At 41.2% G+C, this 16,474-nt stretch overlaps 1 protein-coding gene across 3 annotated transcripts; it reads right to left on the bottom strand.

Moving 5' to 3' along the window:
- Positions 1–2,495: 2,495 nt before the first annotated feature.
- Positions 2,496–15,841, bottom strand: PRSS35 (serine protease 35). 3 transcript variants are annotated; one of them, XM_055135955.1, is made up of 4 exons: positions 15,716–15,841; positions 15,213–15,365; positions 14,464–14,478; positions 2,496–5,617 (listed from the first exon to the last, which is right to left on the bottom strand). In XM_055135955.1, the coding sequence occupies exon 4, from the start codon at positions 5,599–5,601 to the stop codon at positions 4,363–4,365; it is 1,239 nt and encodes a 412-aa protein (XP_054991930.1). In that variant the 5' UTR covers positions 5,602–5,617; positions 14,464–14,478; positions 15,213–15,365; positions 15,716–15,841; the 3' UTR covers positions 2,496–4,362. The 3 variants fall into 3 exon arrangements, with proteins under 3 accessions (XP_054991930.1, XP_054991928.1, XP_054991929.1); XM_055135953.1 differs by lacking the exon at positions 14,464–14,478; XM_055135954.1 differs by lacking the exon at positions 14,464–14,478 and having other exon boundaries at positions 15,213–15,720.
- Positions 15,842–16,474: the final 633 nt, after the last annotated feature.

Below are 16,474 nucleotides of genomic sequence, written 5' to 3'. Positions count from 1 at the left end.
ATCTGGGTCAGTAGCAGTGGTGTGAATTTTAAATAAAGCAAAAAAAAAAAATTTCCAGGTCTTAATTCCTGTCAACTAGTGGCTAAGATGTGTTGATAAGAATATAGTTTGATGAGAAAGGGGCTTCTTAGTTTCCCAAACATCAGTATTCTAAAGACTGTTTGTGGGATGCCCTGGAATTGTTTATCTAGCTGAGAAGAGTTAGGTTCTTTGGAATGCATTGTATTATTAGCCAAATAAAAGTTCAGTAGTAACAACATAGTGGAATTGGGAAACGACTAGTTTCAGGCAATAAGAAAATATCACTCCAGGGACCAGAGTAATATACAGTGAGTAGGGCAGCTGCCTTGCACACAGCCAAGCCAGATTCGATCCTGCCATCCCATATGATCCCTTGAGCATCTTCAGGAGCAATTTCAGAGTGCAGAATCAAAACTAATCCCTGAGCAATATCATGTGTGATCCATAGATATATATGTGTGTATATATAATATATATTTTTAGATCACATATATGTGTATTATGTGTGATCCAAATATCACTGCAATCATCATTTAACACATGTACCTGCTCTCTCTCTCTCTATCTCTATCTCTCTCACACATACACACACAGACATGCACACACACAGACACATATGCACTCATATACATACACGGGAACAGATTTTAGGAAATATAAGTGTTCAAGTTAGTTGGTAATTTCTTTTATAATACTAGATGTAGCTACTAGGTGAACAGTTAGTTTGATGGAGCTGGAGGGCATCGTGATAAGCAAAATAAATCAGAGAGAGAAGGATGAATGATGTAATTTATTTGTGGTATATAAAGAGACAAAACAAAGGAATAGCTTTGAATGATGATGAGTCATTCACTTTTGCTACAGAACTGAGATTACTAAGCAGTGAAGGAGGCAGAGGGGAAGGAAGAGGTAGACTGGAGGTTGTATAGGGTAAGTGGCGGAGATCATGAGCACTTTTCATGGAGGTGAAGGTACTGTAACTTTGCATATCAAAACTGAAAGATAATACTTTTGTAATTATATATGTGTCACCTCTAGTCCACTTCATCATTCCTTCCATCTACTCCTCCCCTAATCTGATATTCTCAGTTCTCTATTCCAATGTGGGATTTTAAAAAACAATATCCAGGGCCAGAGAGAAAGTACAGTGAGTAAGGAACTTGCACGTGGCTGACCTAAGTTTAGTCCCCATTTAGTCCCTGAATCCACCAGGAGTGATCCCTGAGTACAAAGCCAGGAGGAAGATCTGAACACCATTGGGTGTGCCTTCCTCCTCAAAAATAAAGAATCTAAGATAAAGATTGAGTGTTTGCAAGTATCTAAGTGTGCAAAGTTTGCCAAAACATTTATAGTGCAGTGATCACTTAGATGTTTCCCCCAAAAGATTTATACAAAACTTCTGAGACAATGACTACCATTCTTTTATCATCTGTAATAAAATATTATTCAATAACATGTTTTAAAATACAACAGCATTAATTAGAATAAGTTTTATTTATGTATTTTTATTTTTCCCCTTTATTTAAATACTGTGGTTTACAAAGATGTTTATGATGCATTTGTTATAGGCTTTCAATATTCCAACACCAGTCTTACTACCAATACGACCTTCCCTCAGCCGTTATCCCCATTCCCCCAAGCCTGTCCCCTTAGCAGGCACAAAATAATTTCTTTTATATTGATTGTTACAACTAAATGGCTAATGGAATTATCAAAAAAAATACTTCAGTAAAAGAAAATTTGTGAAAATTGTTACATCTAATCATGAGGAGATTAAGTCCTTGTCTGAGGATTTACTTAGCTGTTGCTGCTAGCTGAGTCTTCTGTGTTAATGTTTTGTTTATTGAGCATAATTTGTTCTATGGTACTTTCCCACTGATATGGTGTGCTCCTACTGAGATGATAATATTCTCGTGTTTGAAAGTGTTGCCCAGCTGCAAATGCTGCTATGTGCTCCAGAAACTCCAAAATAGTCAACTGGGCAGTGACTTTATGTGATGGTGGTTGTGGGATGTGCGTGTGGCTGCCGAGGCTTTCAGAAATATACGGTGCTGTGGGGAAGTTTCCCAGCCCCACTCCAAAAAGACCCAGTGTTCTCAGCCAAAAGACAGGTATTCCTGAAATTGTTGGCAGTTTGGTCTCCGCAGAGCTCAGCTGTGAGGCAGTGTAGTCATGGTGACAGCTGTTGGGGTTCGCATGTGGCTGCTGGGGCTTTGGCAGGGCAGGGACTCAGCCTTCCCCCGTGTTGGGTCCCCTCAGAGGGACCTAAGAGGTTTTAGATGAGAGCCTGTGTATCTGTGAAGTTTTGCAGCTACTTGATCTCTTCCAAGACTTAATCATGAGTCTGTATAGCTGAACCAGTAGGTGAGCTTACATGGCAGTGTTTGTGGGATGTACTTATCTATATAGAATGATTTTTAAACACATGAGAAATTAATTTAACATTTTCTGGAATGCTGTATGTAAATATATATATATATATATAGGTAGAGAAGATTTATGACTAATTTTTCATCTTTATTAAATAATTTTAACAGTTGCATTAAAAATGTACAATTGTGGGGCTGGAGTGATAGCACAGCGGGTAGGGCATTTGTCTTGCACGCGGCCGACCCAGGTTCGAATCCCAGCATCCCATATGGTCCCCTGAGCACCACCAGGGGTAATTCCTGAGTGCGTGAGCCAGGAATGGCCTCTGTGCATTGCCGGGTGTGACTCAAAAAGAAAAAAAAAATGTACAATTGTATCGAATTTCTGATACTTTTGGATACCATTTACAAAATTACTTTTAATTTTAATCTAATCGAATATTTTTTTACATGAAAGTCAAGAGCATAGTTCTATATTTTATTTTAAAAATAAGGTTGAAACTCTGGTAAAATGTGACTTGGTAGATGTATCACGAGAGAAAAGAATATGTGCCCTAGAAACTTCCAAGGACAGTACAGAAATTTAGGCCATAATTCCTGAATTTTGATTATAATTCACTTGATTTATAATAAAAATTTGATTATGTATCACTGAAACCCTTTTAACATAATGGCCAAAACCAAACCTCTTTTGCAGCCATTCAGGTAAGCGTTAGTCCATTCCAGAAATTCGTATCGGGTGCCTGAACTGGTCTACTTAGACTGCATGAGTGAGCATATAGTTTTGTCCCCAATGAAAATTATTAGAACCTTCTTTGGAAGGTTACATTTGTAAATTGTATTTCATCTTTATGAAAGAACACATCTACAAATACTAGAGAATTCATCAAAAGAGTAGGCCTTTGGTTCTATGTAGAATTCTGAACTTTGTCAAGAGGCAAATAAGACACTTTCTTGGGAAAAAATGTAGAACTCCTTGAGGTTAGGGAAAAAATAGCACCTCCTGAATAGGAGAAAGTATAGTAAAAAATGATGTGTTCAGTAATGACCATTTTTACTGTCAAACTGTACAAAAAATGCAAAGTCCATTTTTCATTTGTACATATTTGTTTTTTATTACTGTAAAGGCTATGCAGTTACATCCAGCAGTGGTCAGGTACAACCAGGACCACATCAGGCAGTGCTGGCTGCATGGCAGGGAAGATAGATAGGAGCATGGATTGAACCCAGAGCCCTGAATGAAAGACATGAGCTCTACCACTTGAATCACATCCTCAGTCCCTAATTAGTCACAAAAGTCCATGTTTTTATTATTAATCGAAAACTTGAGATCTTAAAACATCTCAGCTTCCCTATTTTTAAACAATACTTATATAACAGTACACAATGGTTCTCCCATTTTAAAATAATATATACTTGAGTTGACACTTTGAAAGCAGTAAAAGTTAATAGTTTTGTTTATAGAGTTTTCCATCCCTTACAATTCCTTTTGTAAAAGTATCTAAAGTTTTTCAAACCCCAGAGAAAACACAGTGAAAACCCTGATGTCAGGGGATCATTGGATACATCTCAGAATACCACAGTCTGTATTGTAAACTAGTCTCTAATCTAACTCTGGTACTACTCTCAGATTCTTCTTAGTGTAAGACCCTGAAAATAAACTCAGTGATAAATTGCTTATTATTTGTAGCACCAGTTTGAAGTTTTAAAGTGTTTTTTTAAGAAGACATTAAAAATTATCCTACAAATAAAACATCACTAAGTAAAGAAGAATATATACTTAGTTTGGAAGTCTAGTTTCAATAACTGTGTTAAAACATCTCTTCAAAGAATAGACATCAATTTTTTTAAAAAAAATTAAATTCATTAAAATGTCAAAATGTTATATAACCTATAGAGTGAGATTGCTACAATAATCAGAACTGGTTCCCTCTCTGATGTAGACTACTCACGACTTCATTGCAGGTTACTGTTAGCCATAAGTACAATTGGCATTATCTCCATGAATCCAAAGGCAAATCTGAGCATATTTGAGGGGGGTTATACGTACTGCGACGTTGTAGTCCTTCTGAACCCCATGGACATCTATCCACTGGTGACCTGAATAAACAGCAATAATCTTGCGCTTCCAATTCTTTGTGTCTGACTCTTTCAGACGGAGATAGACCCCAGAGCCAGTTGAGCCAGACTCAGCATCGCAGTATTGATAGAGGAGGTCATTGGACTCATCTGACACACTGCAGAACCTGTAGACTAATTGATCCGCCCTATCACGATCAAATCCTGAGAAGTGGATCATTCCACCTGGCAGCTTCTTGATGGGTGGGCTGATGCCTAGGTCCATGTATTTCTTCTTGTGAGCACGCTTCAGTTCCAGAAGAGCGTAGTCATAATCCAAGGCAGCCTCGCCCCTTCCTCCTCTAGCCCAGCCTTTGGGGATGTGTGTATTCTTGACTCGGGTCCACTGGAAGGAGGGCCTCCCATCAGCCACTCTCTGACCCCGACCAGATTCCTTTCCTCTCCTTCCCGCCTTCCTCTCTCTCAGCTTCCTCTGGGTACCCTTTCTTTGGCTACCACCATCAACTTCCCTCCTGTCCCTCTTCGAAGCCCTTCGTCTCTTGCCACTGCCTTTACTTCTCATCTTCAACAACCCTACCCTTAGCTTCTTACTCCCTTTGATATAATCCTTTCCATCATGAACACAATGGGCAGCTGTTAGAACATGATTGGGGGAGACGAGAACACCACTGCAGCCTGTGGAGATCTTCACAGCAGTATTGAATGGGAAATTGGTTAAGAACCGTTTGTCCAAGATGCTGAACCTGCTATCAGTGCCAAACACCTGCCTCTTTCTCCGAACAGACACTCCCTTAGAGGTGAAGTTTTGAGCAGGCTCAAGGACCAGATCTTTCACTTTAACCCTAGTAAAAGTCCGGGTCCCATTCTCAAACACAGTCTCATAGGAAAGAGAATCTTCTAATTCAGACAGGCTGGGAGCTGGGAGATTTTCGTGACATTCGATGCCACACACTTTATTTAACAACATTTTAGCATTGGCCTCAAATGTGGGGCTGGTGAGATGGAAAGTCCTTTCACTGACAAGCCGGGGTAGTTTTCTCAAGTGCCACGTGAAATCCTGTTCCATTTCAGATCCATCATTAAGGACCCACCCCAAAGTGAAAAATATCAACCAGAGTAGCATGTTCTCCATTTTGTTCTTTCTCGTCCTTAAAAACAGAAAAAGAAAAGTAAATGTATATTTTAGGTCTTATATGTGCCTTCACCACAGCTGTAGTCATTTCACCTTACTGAAATTAGCCAAACATCTTGAGAAAGCTCAGAAAGATTTTCAAAATCAGATGTTGTTTTCTATCCAACCTCCCTCAATAATCCTAACCCTCCTCTTTCTGCCACTCCACTTGCTATCTACACCTCTATGTCCCCAGAGAGTCCACAGTGCATGGGAAAGTAGGATGGAGTTTCAAACTAGGGGGTTTCTGTTACCTATGCCACACTCTCTTCCTTCATAACTCTCCTAATAACCCTATTTCTAGGTGTTTTAGAAATATAAATAGAAGGCAAAATCTTACATTTTCTCTGCACCAGGCTTCTTAAAGTCAAAGCTCACAAATTTCTCATCTCTAGAGGGGGAATGCCTAATAGAGCTCATAATCACTCACGGAGGGCTGGGAGATAACTCAAAGGACTTGAGCCTGTGCTTGACATGTGAGAAGCCTGGTTTTAATCTCCAGCACTACATGGGCCCCAAAGCACCACCAGGAGCTACCCCAAACACCATGCCAGGAGTACCCCCTAATTACTGTCAGGTATGTCTGAAAAGCAAAGAAAAAAGTGAGATTAAAAAAGACATTAATTAGGGGCTGGAGTGATAGCACAGTGTGTAGGGCGTTTCCCTTGCACACGGCCGACCCAGGTTCGAATCCCAGCATCCCATATGGTCCCCTGAGCACCGCCAGGGGTAATTCCTGAGTGCAGAGCCAGGAGTAACCCCTGTGCATCGCCAGGTGTGACCCAAAAAGCAAAAATAAAAAAATACAGTGCAATTCCCTGAACCATAATTTGCAACCCAAGCTGATTAATGGTGCAATTGACGTCACCAGATAATATCTAAAAGCAGTTAAAGATTACAGAAATAAGTTGTTTTAATATGCTATTTGCCTGATTTGAGTTTTACAAACAGATCCCTTATAGAAACTATATAAACACAGGATATTTTTATGTTATAGCATGACAGATTATTCTTCTGAGAGAAAGTGACTTTATCATAAGTAATCACTTTTTTTATTGAATCACCGTGAGCTACACTTACAAAGCTTTCATGTTTGAGTTTCAGTTTTACAATGATTGAATACCCATCCCTCCACCAGTGCACATTTTCCACCACCAATGTCACCAGTATCCCTCTCTGACTCGTTCCACCTCTCCCCTTTCCTCTATGGCAGACAATTTCCCTCTTACTCATTCTCTATTTATGGGTATTATGATTTGCAATACAGATTATGAGAGGCCATCATGTTTGGTCCTTCATCCACTTTCAGCACATATCTCCCATCCCGCTCAATCCCTCCAACCATCACTGACTTAGTGATAATCCCTTCTTAATCCCAGCTGCCTTCTCTCCCAGCTCATAAGGCAGGCTTCCAATTGTGGAGCAATCTTTCTGGTCCTTGTCTCTACTGTCCTTGGGTGTTGGGGTGTTAGTCTCATGTTATGATTGAAAGTAATCACTTCTGTTGCTAATAGCCACCCTCTTTCTTAGTCCTCATAGGACCTCTTAATTGCTAGATGGAGTGCTGCTGTAGTCTAATATTAATATCTCTTAATATTAGGGCTCTGAATATGTGTATTTTGTTTTCTAATAGCAATAACTTTGTTAAGCCACTTCTCATTTTCTTTAGCTATTTTCTGTGTGGCTTTCCAATAAATATAGGCTAGCAACTCATTAACTTTACTGAGACCTTGAAATTCTCATATGTTCATTTGGGAAATTCCCAAGATGAAAAATCTTTGTCTTACAAAAGCTAAAGCCAGAGAGTGACCTGCTTCCTCTGAGATAATCAACAAATAACAGATGATCTGAAATATATATTTCTACATACATACATAAATTTCACCTACTTTCTTCTTAGGAAAAGTTAGGAAAGCTTTTAATAATAAAGATCTTTAGTAATAAAGACTTTTTATGATAAAGTAATAATTAAAAAATAATAAAGGGTCAAGGAGGGAAAGAACAAAAAAATCAATGTATTTTCTTATTCAGCCCTTTCTACCAACAGTTTTCCACTGTATACTTATACATGGTGACATAAAAGACATAAATCCTAATATTGATATCAAAAATACATATATGGTACATTTTAACTCTTGGCGCTAATAATCTGTAGAGTAATGAATGATGGGCAAGTATCAGGCTAAATAGATTATGTCTGTGTTGTAGTATTGTTTCTGTAGCTAGAAGTTCATTTTCCTCCAGTCTTGCAACTGTTTTTAGCATGGAATTAGAAAAGCTGGAGTACAAATATTAAGGGATAAATGGTAAGATAATATTTTTACTGTAAAATACATTGAACTGAAATCTGATTCTCAAAATAGTCCCCCAACTCTTTATCAAATAAAATGTGTCACATGCCACAATTTGGTGGGCAAACTTTTTAAGTCCCATGTAAAGGTCAATTTTATATGTCAGTTTGACTAGTGGGCCATGGAGGAATACAGATTCTTGATTAAACATTATTCTGGGTGCTTGTCAGGTTGTTAGGGGATGAGATTAATTTTGAATGGGCAGATAGAATAAATCAAATCACCCTCCATAATGTTGTTGGACTTAGTCCAATCAGTCAAAAGCTCTGAACAGGGCAAAAGGGCTGCTGTGGAGATGAAGAAAACTCCTCCTGCTCACAGCAACTGGACCTGCTGGGACCTTGTATCTTGGTGGCCACCTCTCTCTGGACTCGAAGATCAACTACTCAAGAGAAAGTTACTCATTTGTTAATAAAGTTGAAGGTGGGCAGGTAGACAGTAGAGTCCTGGCCATGTGGATTTAAAAAGTTACTTAGGCACGGCCTAAAAGCATGAAGGCTGGAAACCCTCTGAGATGCAGAAATAAAGGCTGCCAGCATCATCCCAGAAATCTGAACACCCAAAAAGAGAAACGCCTGCTGGAATAAAAGGCTGTGAGAAGAATATGAAAAAAAGACCACTGAAAGTTCCAAGCTCTTCCCCTTGATAACACCATGGCAAGAGACTCCAAGTGGGAGCAATTTGGGAAGAAAAAACTATAAAACTAACTTTGCATGAGCAAATGGAGCACATTCCCCATTTGGGAGGTCACCACATCTCAGTTTCTCAACTTGGCATTACACTCTTGCTCTCTTCCATCCAGAGAAGCCCACATTCTCTCTGAATGTGCTTCGCTCACGTTCTCTCCCCCCTCTTTTTTCCAAAGAAAACTATTCGCTATTCACCTCTTACTGAATTTTTTTTCTATGAGGATAGAGGAGAAACATGGGAACCTGGGTGGAGGAAAGAATTGGCTTGCCTTTTCCTGCAAAGAGCAATTCCTCACTCGAGCCTAAAGCCACAGCTCTCCTGAGAACTCTGGTGCTAGGAAACTGGTCCTGTGCCATGAAGATCAAGTAGACTTTAGGTACAACTTGATAACTGTCCCATGGGGTTTGTGGGATACAAGTTTCTAAGCTATGCATACTTCATCATTCTTGACTTTCCCTGAGCACTGAGCCAGGAGTAACCCTAAGTACCACTAGGTGTGATTCTCCCTCCCACTCAAAACAAGGAGGGAAGGAAGGAAGGAAGGAAGGAAGGAAGGAAGGAAGGAAGGAAGGAAGGAAGGAAGGAAGGAAGGAAGGAAGGAAGGAAGGAAGGAAAAGACTGGGAAGATCCAAGTTCAGGAGGATTTTATAAACATCTGATGCTACAGATCATGCAGTCACTTCAGTTTGCATAGCACCACTGGGTGTTGCTCTTTGAGTGGGCTCTGATAGAGTGCATTGCAGGAATGAAATCACATCTGCATCTATCTTTGGATATGGAATGGGCAGAGCAGCGTAATGTGACCTTAATCACGATAATAAGAGGACATGAATTCAGTTTGTCCACTTTGACTTGTAATTTTAAAATGAAAATAAAAAGTTTTACAACATTTGTGGCGGGGAGGGGGGAATTCAAAGTTTAATTCATGGTAAAATCTCAGTGTAATATTTAAAACTCTTTTGATAATCCAATTAGTCCATGGATCAGTAGATATATCTCCATATGCTCATCAGCAAAAAAGCAGTAACTTGTTCTATTGGTGGAACAGCTATAGTATTTTGAAAGTGTAAATGTCCCACATCCTCCTTCATTGCCCCCTTTGTCTTCCATTGGATCCCTGGAGGCCCATATGGTCCCCCGTCCCATCAGGAGTGATCCCTGATGCAGAGCAAGGAGTAAACCCTGAGCACAGCTGGATGTGGCCCCAACTTTTAAAAAATAAATAAATAAATTCTCTTTCTCATATATGAAAATGAGGATGCAGACCTACCACCAAGATGTGCTTGAACTGCTTTCCTTTGTAGGGTGAAACATTCATCCCTATATGTAGTGTACAGTAAGGAGTTTTAGGAGTTTTTCACATCTACGTACCTGGTGTGCTACTACACACGTGTTTACATTACCCTTTCAAACATTTTCAGGGGTATTGGAGTTGTTCAGGGACTTCTCAGTCAGATCAATGATCTCACAGTCAACACATTCTTGCACCTTCATCCTAGGACACACAATTTTTTTGTGGAGTATGGTGGGGTGGGGGGTTCCTGAAGCATATTCAGGAGACCCAGGCCACCCTCTCGGTGACCCTTAGCCAACAAGGGCCTGAGAATGTGTCAGAGATTACCTGGGCCACTCTGACAGAGCTCAGGGGACTCCAGGCTTACCTCTGGCAATGTTCAGAGGACCATAGGGGGCTGGAAATCCATACGGGGTTGGCCATATGCGAGGTGAGCACCAAACCCCTGCACTATCTCTCCAGCTTCCAAAGACAACAATGTTTACAGCATGCCCTTTTGTAAATGTTACAGCTTGCCTTTTCTTTAGATAGCCATAATTATGACCATTAGCCCTCCAATAACTGTCTACGTACACACACATTCACAGACATGATACATGTGCACACCATCTTTCCTACTTTCATCCTCCACCTGCTCCATCAAGATTAGCACACAACAGGTAGGTATCATGGCCCAGGTATGATACTTATAGAAAAGAGGTAGAGAATGAGCATTAAAGAACCAGGACGGGAGCTATAGCGCAGCAGCAGCAGGTAGGGCGTTCACCTTGCACACGGTTGACCAGAGGTCAATTCCTCTCGGAGAGCCTGGCAAGCTACCGAGAATCTCTCACCCGCACAGCAGAGCCTGGCAAGCTCCCCGTGGCATATTCGATATGCCAAAAACAGTAACAAGATGTCTCACGATGGAGATGTTACTGGTGCCCACTAGAGCAAATCGATGAGCAATGGGATGACAGTGACAGTGACAGTGATGTGCTTTGAGAACAGTTGGAAGCATATGCAGCAGAGGACAGGTATTTTAACTTTGAAAATAACAAGTGTTTAACAAAGTTTAACACAGAAAATAACAGAGTTAATAATGTGACAAAGAAGAAGTGTTAAGAACTAGGGTGTTTTCCTTGATTACGGAGTCACAGGGCATTGAAGCCAAATCAACTTAATTACACTTGTGACATTTGGGCTCTGGGACTTTGTGAAGGTTATTGTAGCTTTTCAAACATTATTTTGCACATTTTTATACTTGGATAATATTTTATATTGCTTTTGTGAGAAACTAGTATTATATATAAGCACAATGCACAGGTCACAATTAGCACGCAATAACCAGCACTCATTAATCATTATTATCAAACAACAGGAGTCTAAACCCTAAGTATCAACTTATGAGAAATTTCATATACATTTTTAACTTTCATGTACTTCATTGTGATATGCCTAATAATGGATCCTAATCCCCAAACCTCTGAATCTGTTCTTTACATTAAAAAAGTGAATCACAATTGAGCTAAAAGATTGAAGGATGAGATTAGCTTGAATTACACAGGTCACTGCAATGTAATCAAAGGAAGCCTTATAAGGAAGAGGCAGGGTCGAGTGGTATGAAGATAAAGGTTGAAATCTGAGAAAAGCAAGTAACAACAAAGACATATTAAGTGGCCTCTAGGAACAAAAAGGCAAGGAAGTAGAAAGGCAAACTTCAAGAAGGGAACCAAAGAGGATAGCAGGGGAGTTTAAGATGCTTACCTTGCATGTGGCCAACTTCTGGACTACATGGCCAATGAGCACCACTGGGAATCACCTCAGATCCCCTGAGCATAGAGTTGAACATAGTCCATGGCATTGTTGGGTATGACCACCTGCCCCATTAAAAAAAAACAAAACACTTCCAGAAGGAATGAAACCACTGACCCATTTAAGACCTTTAGAGATATAGTATGTGTGGGTGGTTTGTTTCTTTTGATTTTGGGCCATATATGGCAGTGCTCAGGGATTACTCTTGGCTCTGTGCTCAGGGATCATTATTGGCAGTGCTCAAAGGACCATATGTGGTGTCAAGGATTAAATCCACAAGGCCCTATCCACTGTCCTATCTCTCCAACTTAGTAATGTAGCTTTAAGTCACTGTGTTTTGGGTCATTTTCTACAGTCATTAATAAAAAGCAATACACTTAAAAAGGCGAAAGTTTAAATTTTTTAAATTGACTTTTCCTAAGTGTTTATAAAGAAAGACATAGAAAGGAATGGTATAAAGTAGAAACAAATGTTTGGTTTAGAAATTTCAATGAAACTTCATACTTTAAGGAAAATTACACAGACACAACAATACAAAAGCTAAAAGCAGAAGATCATGATAAAACTTTATAGTGATGTGGTTCGATATTACTAGGGAAAACAAGAACGGGACAGATGCATACTGAGTGCTGTGTTGTGCATCATTTCAAAGCCATTTCCCTGCCTTAAGAATCTGTGAGTTTCTGTGAGAGTCCTTCCTAACTACTGAATTGGACTAGAAAATGTCTAAAATCTCCTTCAGGAGCTGGAGTGATAGCACAGCGGGTAGGGCATTTGCCTTGCACGCGGCAGACCCGGGTTCGATTCCCAGCATCCCATATGGTCCCCTGAGCACCGCCAGGGGTAATTCCTGAGTGCATGAGCCAGAAATAACCCCTGTGTATCGCCGGGTGTGACCCAAAAAGCAAAAAAAAAAAAATAAAAAAATAAAATCTCCTTCAGCACTAAAGTTCTAGATGATGCCCCCCCCCACACACACACACACAAAACAATAGCAATTTACTCATCAACACAACAGTTTGCATATTTCTTGTGGTCCACTTTGGGCCTTTCCTGCGATTGCTATTGCTACCAGTAGATGGCAAAGCAGCCCAGATGGCAAAGGGTCCAGCATTTAAAGGGGTTGGAGTGTCTGGGGTTTTCTTTTTCTTTTTTCCCCACATGTGGGATTCAGCAGAGGGGATAAATATAACTGGCCAATGCTCTACTAAGTGGCTGTCACATATGGAATCCATCACATTTGGAAAACCCACCTCTCCGGGCCGCAGACCCCATTCTGATGAACTGAGGGCTGATAATGCTGTCCACAGCCAGACAATTCCCTGGCAGGTGATATTCCTTCCAAACAGCGTGGCAGTGCCAGAACACTCCCACTCTGACCTACAGCACAGCTAAATAGTCCTCACAATGTGCTGCGATTCATTTCAATGCGAAGGAAAATCTGCAACCTGCCAAATACTTCACATGTTTATCAAATTTTTTAGAACCCACTCCTAAAGACTAAAGCTCCCCGCTGATTCTGTGCTGAAAATAGATGGCAAGAACATTCATTGACAATGTGCCAATTTCTCTTCAAAATATCATAGCACTGTTTTTAAGTACAATTTCAGAAATGGAGACGAAGTCGCGTCTGCTTTAAAAATTTGGCAGTCCCTGAGGGAGAAGAAAATGATAAAGTTACACAGTTGATTAATTTACAGTAACCTACTACTTCTGTTTCTCATCACAATAAAAAAAATAAAAATCCTTTTTGCTTTTCAGCTGTTTTTCCAGGACATGTACATTTCAAGTAGGCAATGGATATACTGTACAAATCTAATTTGGGGTGACTGGCACAAAGAAGGCTCCAGGGGAACCCTTAGCTGCTCTCTTACACTTTCTGACATGGGGGATGCACAGCAAGTGACTCCCAACTTACTTTTTATTTCTGTCTTGCACATTGGCCTTTAAAAGCAAACTATTTCTATAGATTCACTACTTTTGCATTTTTAGGCCTTAAAGCATCTGATCATCAAAATGGTTGTAACTATTCAGACATCAATTTAGCACACTTGGCACTTTAAAAGTGTTTAAGTTAAGCCAAGTTATAAAATCACAACTGTACTACTCATTCGAGAGAGGTTAAGAAGCAGCAAAGTCAATCTTGGGATTCTTGTCTGCAAGATTAAGACAATCAGCTTAAGGCTAAGTAAGCTTAAGGCTGCTCCTGTCTGCCTTGAATATTTGAGCATGGGACAAAGAAAAAGAGACAATTTGCTCAATAAGGGAAATTGACCTACATTAGGATTATTTATTTTAGCATATAGCAAGCGCATACTATGTGCTAAATGCTAAGCTAGGACAATCTCACTTTTTAAAAAACTTTTTTTTTAAGTTTCTTAAAAGTCTACAGGTTTCCGAAAAGTCTAGAAGAAAAGAAGACTATCCACTCCAACATCTTCTTACACTAAGGGAACTCTTCTAATATTTCCTAATAAAAATAAAATGCCATATGATGCTTGGCCACTACTTTATAGCCTAAATGTCTTATTTGGCTAGAATTTTAACATTCTCTCTTCTAAATTACAAACCAGATTCTAAGCATAATTCTCCAAGCAGCAAAATATGACTTTCATTATCCTCTGTAGAGACATTGTATTTGGGATAAAAGAAGAATTTCAGAAGTCAAAAGTATTCATTAAAGGAAAAACCTACCTGGATCTGATGCAGCTTTAAAAAAAAAAGTGTAGAAAGGTATCAAAAATCTGAAGAGAATGTTTATACATTCTTTTTACTATATAAAATATCCAAACTATATAGCTGTAGAAGATAACTGAAAAAGCAAGAGGGGGAGAGCAGAGCACAGAGCCCCACCCCATGAATCCATCACTCAGCTTCAACAATGATTAGGATTTGCAAATCTTGTGCCAACACCTTGCCCTCCCCGACCCTTTGCTATGTTATTGTAAAACAAGTCCGAAACTTCTCTGCTTCATTTAAAAGAATGTTCTTCATAACCCCTTTGGGTGACCTATAGGGCCAAGTTGATGAGAACGGAGAGGGTTGGGGAAAAGGGGCTTGAGGGAGAGAGAGACAGACAGACAGAACTTTCATGGAGGCATTGTCAGAAAGGCTTCCAAGGAGCGCTAATTTTTCAGGAATGTACTTTACACCTTCTCAACGGCATCTGCTAATACTCATTAAAGTGCCCCCGCCACCCCGCCCCGGAACCCCGTGAGTGGAGAGAACTCCACTGGCAGCCCAGTGCAAGCATTTTGCAGTGATGCTGTCTCTGTACCCGGCGAGGCCCGCGCGCACACCCTCGTGTTGCGGGAGGAGCGTTTCCCTGCGGACTCGGCTCTGAGTCCCATCCCTCTCTCTAAAGCGCTGCAAACACTCTCTTCCCGGGTGGGTCCTCCCGTTTCAGGGGGTTCGACCTGCCTACCTGGGAGTTCCATCCTTACCTCTCGACTATCAGAGCTTCCTGGAGACGCCGCTGAGGGGCTGGAAGCTGGAGACCCCCGAGCGCTTCGCTGGGGCTGAAGCGCTGCAGCGAGAGCGGCGTGGCGCGCCGGCGGCCAGAGGGAGCAGGCGGGGGGCGAAGACGCGGGGCGGAGCTGGGGGGAGGAGGAGGTGGGCAGGATGGAGAAGCGGGTGGAGGGGCCTAGGGGAGGAACCCGGGCGTCCGCAGCAGCCCGGCCCCAAGTCGCATGAATGAAGCGTTAGGAAGGATTTTGTTGAGCTGCTCAGTCCCAGCCAAGCACATTCCGGGCTTCAGAAGACTCAAGAAGATATTGGGGTGGGGACCCCGCGTAAAGCACATGCACACCACTGCCTCCAGCCTCAGGGTCTTTGCACGCCTCCAACCTCAGGGTCTTTGCATGCCCACCCGCCTCGCAGGACAGGATAGCTCCGAGCGCAACCCCTGGGTGCCTCTGCGCATCTTCTGGGTTTCCCCTTCGCTTACCTCCCCACATCCTCAGGGTGGCCCCGCTCATCCTCTGGGTCTCCCTGCGCATCCTATGCCTCCTCCAGGGGGCGCGCGTTAGTTTTAGGCTTTCAGAAGGATGATTTTGGCGTCTACTTGCAGAGAGAATTCTTAGCAAGTTTTCCCCGATTCCAGTTTCCTTTCTCACTCTCATTCTCTTCGTTGGAACAGGTTCTGCTTTGGGATCTGGTGTAGAATGAAGCGTCATTGACTCAACAATGACTGAGTTTGGAGGATAGTAGGCCTATGCGATGAGTACAAACATTCAGTCCTGGAATAAAGAAGGGGGAGATGGACCAAATGTGCAAATATTTGTAAAACAAAGTCTTAGCTTGTCTGGTGACACTTGGCTCATTACCACATTTTTGCATGTCTCAAATTTGTGTGAACAGAATGAAATTGTAGGATAACATTGGGTTTGTCCTTTCAGCCTTGCCGCAGGAAACTTAGTTTACTTAAAGCAATGTCCTTTCTGTATGGACACAGGAAGACAGTTAATATTATGCTTTGTAACTTGGGTGTTGATTGACTCCAAAAATATTTACTCTTGGGCATCTGCTTTCTCAACTCAGTTGCCCTTAGTTCCTAGTACCCCAAAATCATGGTCCCCACAAGGGACAGAATGAACCCAGGGCAAGCTGTGAGTTACCCTGGCATCAAAATTGGCCAGGCGAAAGCACTACAATACTCAACTATAAGTTGAGAGCATGGTCATAGACAAATGCTGTCATGATCCAA

The sequence above is a fragment of the Sorex araneus genome, chromosome 4 (genome assembly GCF_027595985.1).
Source record: "Sorex araneus isolate mSorAra2 chromosome 4, mSorAra2.pri, whole genome shotgun sequence".
Classification (NCBI taxonomy): domain Eukaryota; kingdom Metazoa; phylum Chordata; class Mammalia; order Eulipotyphla; family Soricidae; genus Sorex; species Sorex araneus.
Note: the sequence above shows the minus strand (reverse complement) of the source record. Positions and strands in the feature narration are given on the sequence as shown.

Bases quoted from the DNA above. Each gene is read 5' to 3' on its own strand.
- PRSS35 (XM_055135955.1), bottom strand. From the start codon at position 5,601: ATGGAGAACATGCTACTCTGGTTGATATTTTTCACTTTGGGGTGGGTC.